We start from the raw sequence: 7,374 nt of genomic DNA on the forward strand, positions 1-7,374 counted from the left end.
AGGCTCTACCTGTTGGCCAGCAAAGAAGCAGCCACATCAATGCAGGTTTCCACTTCCTTCCCTCTCCCTTTCCCCTTCTGTGTCTTATCTATTGGATCAGGCTTCCTCAACCTCAGCCCTCCAGATGTTTAGAGACTGCAGTTCCCATCATCCCTGACCACTGGTCCTGCTAGCTAGGGATCATGGGAGTTGTAGGCCAAAAACATATGGAGGGCAGAGGTTGAGGAAGCCTGGAGTAGATGGTCAGCCTGTCTTAGAAAAGGTTAGGTGTTTTGTGTCATTATTACTACAACTACTGCTACATTTAACCTTGCTGTGTAATTCAAAGATAGCATGTGAGATGAGATCTGGTAATCTAGAACCCACCAGCCCAATTCTGCATGTACAGATGTACACACGTCTTCCACAACAGCCCATACAACTCAGGTCACACTTCACAAGGGAGAACGGCTATATCCCAGAAGAGGCACACACGGAGCAAACAGCTTCAGTTGACAACAACAACAACAACAACAACAAAATAGATCTGAGACTGGAGTCTATATACTGTACAGCGGTGGAAAGAAAAACAATAAGCTTGCAGGACTTATTGTATGAAGATAAAGTGAACCAGTGAGAATGGTATGACAAAGGGAAGAGCCATTATCTAAACCACAGATAAGCTGCCTGGTCTCAAGTTCTTTACTCAACTCACACTGAGTGAGCTTTCCCACAGCCATGAGCAGCCATGCACACAACCGCCCAGAAAACTGCTTCTGCCAGCGTCTGAGTTTTCCTGTTGTTGCTTTTCTACCCCTACTCCACTAGAAACGAAGGGAAATAATTCAGAGGGTTTGAAGTATTTCAAACTTTACAAAATGTATCAGACTGTATTTTTCAGATGTATTCCAAACAAGTTTCTTTAAACTAATCCCAAACTTCTTTGGCTGCATAAAACGTTGGTGCTTTGTGTACATTCACTGCTGCCACCCATCTTTGCAGCCTGACTAGACACACACAGGAAGCTAATCTGTGCTGCTTATAGTTGATTTAAAAAAAGAAAGGAAAAGAAATGTATCAGTTACTTTTCTATGCTCAAAGCAACATACTTTCATATGAACTTGCCTGGGTTTTCAGATCTTTGAAGGATCCTCTCATGGTCCCACCACCTCCCAGGCATGCTTGGTGGGGAAAACGAGATGGCCTTCCTAGCGGCTGCTCCCAGACTTTGGAACTCCATCCCTAAAGAAGCTAGGCTGACTCCCTTCCTGTTGTCTTTCTGCTTTTCGGACTGCTTTTCGGAACTGGCTGCTTTTAATGAAATGGCACTGTGCTGTTTTTATTGCAGCTATTGGTATGGTTTTACCAGATTTTATATATGTATATAGTTTTAAATTCTATCAATGTTTAATCCTTTTTCAATGATTTCTTTTTGTATGTTTTTAACAGTTCTTATTCTTATCTGTAAGCTGCCTTGAATCCCATCGGGGGAAAGGCAGGGTATAAATCATGGGTAGGCAAACTAAGGCCTGGGGGCCGGATCTGGCCCAATCGCCTTCTAAATCCGGCCTCAGGATGGTCCGGGAATGTTAAGTAAAAAAAAAAAAAGGAAACACCTTCTACTTTAATGGACAACACGGGCTGGGGTGTAGGGTGCTAAATGACAAAATGGAGACACTGCTAAAAGTCCATTTGAACTGATTTTACCTGACTGCACAGGCAAAAATGCAACCTTCAGCATCAGAGTTTTCCAACCTTTCCGTGTTGGTGACACACTTTTTAGGCATGTGTCATTTAGCAACACAGTAATTCAGTTTTACTAGCAAACCGGAGGTTAAACTAACCCCTTTCCAGCTCCAGGAGGATCACGTCTGCACACTGCAGCCGACACACTAACATGTCACGAGACACAGTTTGAAAAGCTTTGCTCCACATGTTTATTCTGACATAGGCGCTACTGCATTCAGTAGGGTTTTTACTCCCTAGCAAGTGCAAAATCAATGTCTGATATGGTTATCTCACTATAAATCAATGTGCCCCAGTTAACAGTTAAGCATCAAAAGCTGTTGGGCAGGAACTAGGTAACATAGGAGATGCATGAGTGCTGCTGAAAACAATGGCCCGTCACCAACTCTTCTCTCTCACAATAGCATATAATAAACAAAAATGTGTGAAGAAATGGCAGTTTTTCTGCCCCCACAGGCAGCAGCCAATGAAGCAGAGCAGGTAGATTCTGAGTGCGATGACAACACATTCTGAAACAAGTTTTCACAGAAACAGTTAATCTGAGGCTAAGCAAACAAACAAAATGGAAAATAGCCCCCAAAGCATTCAACTAATGCCTCAATTTTATCACAGAACAAATTGCGAGCACAAGTAACCACATGTTATTTGGAGAAATGGGTAGAGTTCAGAATTTTACACATACAAAATGCTGTTCTCAAGTGTGATAAAATAGGGATATGTGGTTAATATACCTTGACACTTCAAAGAGACAGAGAGAAATGGGTTGTTGAGGCAGGCTATCAAGCATAGGTAAAGGTACCCCTGCCCGTACGGGCCAGTCTTGACAGACTCTAGGGTTGTGCGCTCATCTCACTCTAGAGGCCGGGAGCCAGCGCTGTCCGCAGACACTTCTGGGTCATGTGGCCAGCGTGACAAAGCAGCTCCGGCGAACCGGCACCAGAGAAGCACACGGAAACGCCGTTTACCTTCCCGCTATAAAGCGGTAACTATTTATCTACTTGCATTTAAGGGTGCTTTCGAACTGCTAGGTGGGCAGGAGCTGGGACCGAACGACAGGAGCTCACCCTGCCGCGGGGATTCGAACCGCTGACCATGCGATCGGCAAGTCCTAGGCACTGAGGTTTTACCCACAGCGCCACCCGCATCAAGCATAGGGAATGTTAAATTAAGAAATATGAAGCAAGAGGTAGCCTTTCAGGCAACCTGACCCTAAACACTCTAGGGCTTTATAGATTAAATCTGGCAGTTAAAATCAGGCCCAGAAACTGACTGGTAGCCAATGCAGCTGTTAAAGTTCAGGCTTAGTACGGTCAAACCACCCAGTCAGTAATCTTGCTGCTCTAGGCTGAGCCAACCTCTGCTTTTGATCCATTTTCAAAGGCAGCCCCAAGTAAAACACATTACAAAAGTCTATGCACACTTCCACCTGACCTGTTCGTTGATCATTCTCATCCAAATTTATTTGCAGGGACATAAGAAAACATTGGCTATTTAATAGACATTTGTTCTGATTTATTGGAGGGGAGGGTTAGATGATGTTAAATAAATGGAAGTGTTATCTCCCACTTTCCCCAACTTTCCTTATCTCAAAAAGTCTGATATTTTGAGGAAGCGGGTTTGTTGCATAAGACCTCCCAACCAACTCTAATTGTGCAACCTGAATTTGCTGGTATATACTGTAACTGGATCCCCAAATCGGTGCTGGATTACCAAATAAGCAGAGTAGGCACTGGCCTGTGGGCCCCACACTGTTTAGTACCCCTGTGACAGCTGATCACAATGATATTCATTTTATCTTGAAAGAAAATTACAATCAAGCTTTCTTAGTTCAATGTTATCCCACTAGAGAGTGCACATGAAGGGGGCCCTGAGATTTCAACTGCCATGGGGCCCCCAGGGGGTTTAATCCAGCACTGTCCCAAATAAAATAGCAATAGTCTGTTAGCAACCTAAGTGGGAGGTTAGGTTAGGTTAACTGTGACTACACTATCTTAAGCCAGATATGGTCGCAGCTGGCACCCAACTGAAGCTGATAAAAGGTGCTTTGAGTGCTTAAGGACATCCCCAAGGGATCCCCAAACTGCCGACCTGATCTTTTAGGGGGACAGTGCAACCACTTCCAGAACAGTATGAGCATCACTCACCCAGAAGGCCAACCACCCACCAATAGTAGATCTGTCTTGTCAGGACTGAGACTGAAATCCTAACCTGTTACCTGGGACAAGGCAGATGCACTGTTGCTCATCCCCTTGGATCCTACACAGATCAATTATTTCCAGGGCTGCCATCTGGGGGCAGGGGTGCCATCCCCCCATATTTGCAAGGATGGTCCCACCCCAAATTCTGTGGCAATCCTCAAAAGGTCCCTTTCACAAAAGGTAACCTGCGGAGGTGGCCTCAGCCCTGCGGTGACGAACGAAAGGTCAGACAGCTGACGGGTTGGCCATATTGGCCTGGCCAGGTTGGGAGGCGGCACATGTGTGAAGTCATGAGCATACAATGCCCCCCCCCAATGTTGAGGGCAACTTGGCGCACCTGCCCTATGTTGTTATTATCTGAGAGAAGTCATACAGAGATTTGAGACAAGGTGTCACCAATACATGAACAAACCCCAGCTGTGTCTCTTTTCCATCAGATGCAAGCAAGACTGTGAATGGTCAGAATCAGGGCTTGGATATGGTAATGCATTGAATGGAGATGAATACACTTCTCTTTTGTCTGAATACATTTTATTAGATTTCATAAAAAGTTATTAACATTTTTTTTTGTCCAGACTAAAACATTAATCTAGATAAAATAAAAATACTGTATAGATCTAGAGGAAAAGAAAGAAAAATAAGTGGGGGGGGGGGAGAGAGAAAAAGAGAGAAAGGTGAATAAACTTCTGAGTAGACATGCTTTTAGGATTGTGCTGTGAGACCGTCATTCATTCCATTACCACATAACCTGTTTCATCCACGGCTGTGTACACATTACCAGCTTAAAACACAGCTATGTCATTCTATTTCTCAGGTCACATCAAGCTGGTTTGGGAGGGAGGGATGCATCAGAATATAATTTTTCACAATAAATGACAGAATACCTGAAGGATATGCAAGACCTTCACGGTGTCTTACGAATGCAATACTGCATTGCTACCCAGACTTCTATGAAATTCCCCCACCCTGCCCCAATTGCAAAAGGTCCCACAACACCAGAGAAAGCTCTTTTTGATGACACTGAGAAAACTATGGGGGAGGATAAAAGTTTATTTGCTTCTGTCACTACCATGAGTAGGCCTGATAATAGGCTGTCACTTGGGTTCATCCCAATTCATCATGCATTTTGCTCAATTTTCTTTTCAGCCATCATTGACTAGCATCATAGCCCTCAGCTCAGGTACAAACCAAGCCTTGGATCTGCTCAGTGGAAGAGGGTGCATAGGGTCTCTCCAATCCAGAGAGGAACTAGGGCTTCAAAAGGAGTATCTGCCACTCTATCTGGAAAAACTCTCCAAAGACTTCAGTGGACCATGTTAATAGATCTTCCACTCTTCCAGAGGGAACAGGTGCCAAAAGCTTAAAACTCCACAAGATACAATCCAACCACAACAAAGGAGATAAATTATGAGACACATAATGAGAATCACAAGTCAAAAGCATTAAAATAATACAGATAATAATACAGATAAGAAAGCACACGATGTTTCCAAAACCAAATGTTGGCCATTCAGATATAAACAATAACTTGACCAAGCCCTATCCTAGCCCCTGGTTATTATAGCGCTCTCTCTCTCTCTCTCTCTCTCTCTCTCTCTCTCTCTCTCTCTTCCAACCCAGGATATGCTTCATGAGTGGTAGCAGACTCTGATCCATTAACAGTTCATGCCACAAAAAAATCTGTTAGTGTTCAACTTAAACTTTAATGTGTCACAAGACATTGTTATTTTTGCTTCAACAGAGAAATGCTGCCTCTGCTCTGGAGTTAGCATTAAAATGAATGCTTCTTTAGCAATACTCTTCTGTATACCAACATGATTTTTTGCCAAAGTTTACTGGACCATGAAACGCTTGAAAGCACAAAGAGCTTAATCAGGCACCCCCAAACTCAGCCCTCCAGCTGTTTTGGGACTACAGCTCCCACCATTCCTGACCATTGGTCCTGTTAGCGAGGGATGATGGGAGCTGCAGTCCCAAAACAGCTGGAGGGCTGAGTTTGGGGATGTCTGGCTTAATCCTGCTCAGTCCTGCTCATTTTGGCCTTTAGATTGCGCTGATCATGCACCTGTGTGCAATAAAAACCTGAAGTACAAGCACCTATGCACTGGCCAAGCTCTCAAATCCTTATTTAATTCTCTTAATCTCAATAACTGGCACTCATAGCAGCACACTAGTTCCCTAGCTCCAAGTACCTTTTACGAAGACCAAGGTTTCTAACTATTAACAAACTGCCCAGAGAGGAAGGCTTGATGACAGAAGCCTGTCACTTTTTTTTTTAAACAGACAGGAATGTCCAGGGTTCTAATCTCGAAATGTCAGTCACGTCTGGAGTTCCACGGAGTCTGGCACAAAGCACACTAGATTAGCAAAGGGCTTTAAAAAAAAAAAACCCGCATAGATGCTCCTCTCCCAAAATGGGAGCCTATGAGCCAGGAAGACAACACACGTGGCATTCCTGAGTTTGCTCCTGTGCCTCCAGCTCAACCCCTTACCTTGCCAAGTCCAGGAAGGAGTCCACGGTGTCCTTGCCGGTGTGCGCGGTGTCATCCAAGCCCAGGGAGTTTTTGTTGAGGTTGCCGGCGCCCACGCCTGGTTTGATGATGAAGGCCAGGGCGACGGCGAGGGCTGCGGCCAGCAGGGTGGTGATCAAGAAGTAGGCGACGGCGATGCCGCCCAGCTTGCCCAGCGAGCGGGTGTCGAGGCTGGCGGCGCCCGAGACCAGGCTGCAGACCACCAGCGGCAGGATGATCATCTTGAGCATGCGGAGCAGCATCTCGCCCGGGAAGGCCAGGTAGGCGACGTGCGCCGGGCTGAGGTGCAGGCGCCGCACCAGGGTGCCCATGGCCACGCCGAGCAGCACCCCGGACACCGTCAGGATCACCATGCAGTTCCTCCTCAGGAAGCCCCCCAGGCCGCGCAGCTGGAAGAGCTTCAGGCGGGGCCGGCGCGCCGCTTCCTCCCCGGCCTCCAAGCCCGACACCACCGTCGCCTCCAGGTAGCCATTCCGGCTCTCGTCCGGCTTCTCCATGCTGCCCGGCGCGCGGAGACGTCGGCGGGCGACCAGAGACGCTTTTCCTCAGCGCTGCTGGTCCTGCCCGGCCGGAGCGGCAGCCTCCCCTGGCCAAGCGTCGCGCGCGCCCTCACAGCGCCTTTGACGCGCCGGCTGAAGCAGCTGTGAGGCGCAAGCAAGGTGGGCAGCGGCGGCGCCCGGCTCCGCTCCTCGCCTCTCCCCCCGCCCCAGCCCGGATGATGCAAGGCGAAGGCGGTCTGGGCTCAGCTGCTCCCGCCGCCCCTTCCCTCTCGGAAGGCTCCTCCCCTCAGTCACACGCGCCCCCTCCCCTCTTCTTTGGTACAGCTCACTGCGCTGCAAGTGGAGGGGTCGAACCCCGGACTCCGAAAAAGAAGCAAGAAACCGGGGGGGGGGGGAGTTGTCGGGAGGGTGGAGCCAACT

At 47.4% G+C, this 7,374-nt stretch overlaps 1 protein-coding gene across 1 annotated transcript in view; it reads right to left on the reverse strand.

Moving 5' to 3' along the window:
* Nucleotides 1-7,077, reverse strand: part of SLC1A4 (solute carrier family 1 member 4) — a 36,263-nt gene extending 29,186 nt beyond the window's left edge. The window contains exon 1 of the mRNA XM_081906296.1: nt 6,416-7,077. Within this exon, the coding sequence (XP_081762422.1) occupies nt 6,416-6,951 (536 nt within the window). The 5' untranslated portion in view covers nt 6,952-7,077. The remainder of the gene's footprint in view (nt 1-6,415) is intronic.
* Between the last annotated feature and the right edge of the window lie 297 nt (nt 7,078-7,374).

Source organism: Podarcis melisellensis (assembly GCF_964234715.1).
Source record: "Podarcis melisellensis genome assembly, chromosome: 3".
NCBI classification, from domain to species: Eukaryota; Metazoa; Chordata; class Lepidosauria; order Squamata; family Lacertidae; genus Podarcis; species Podarcis melisellensis.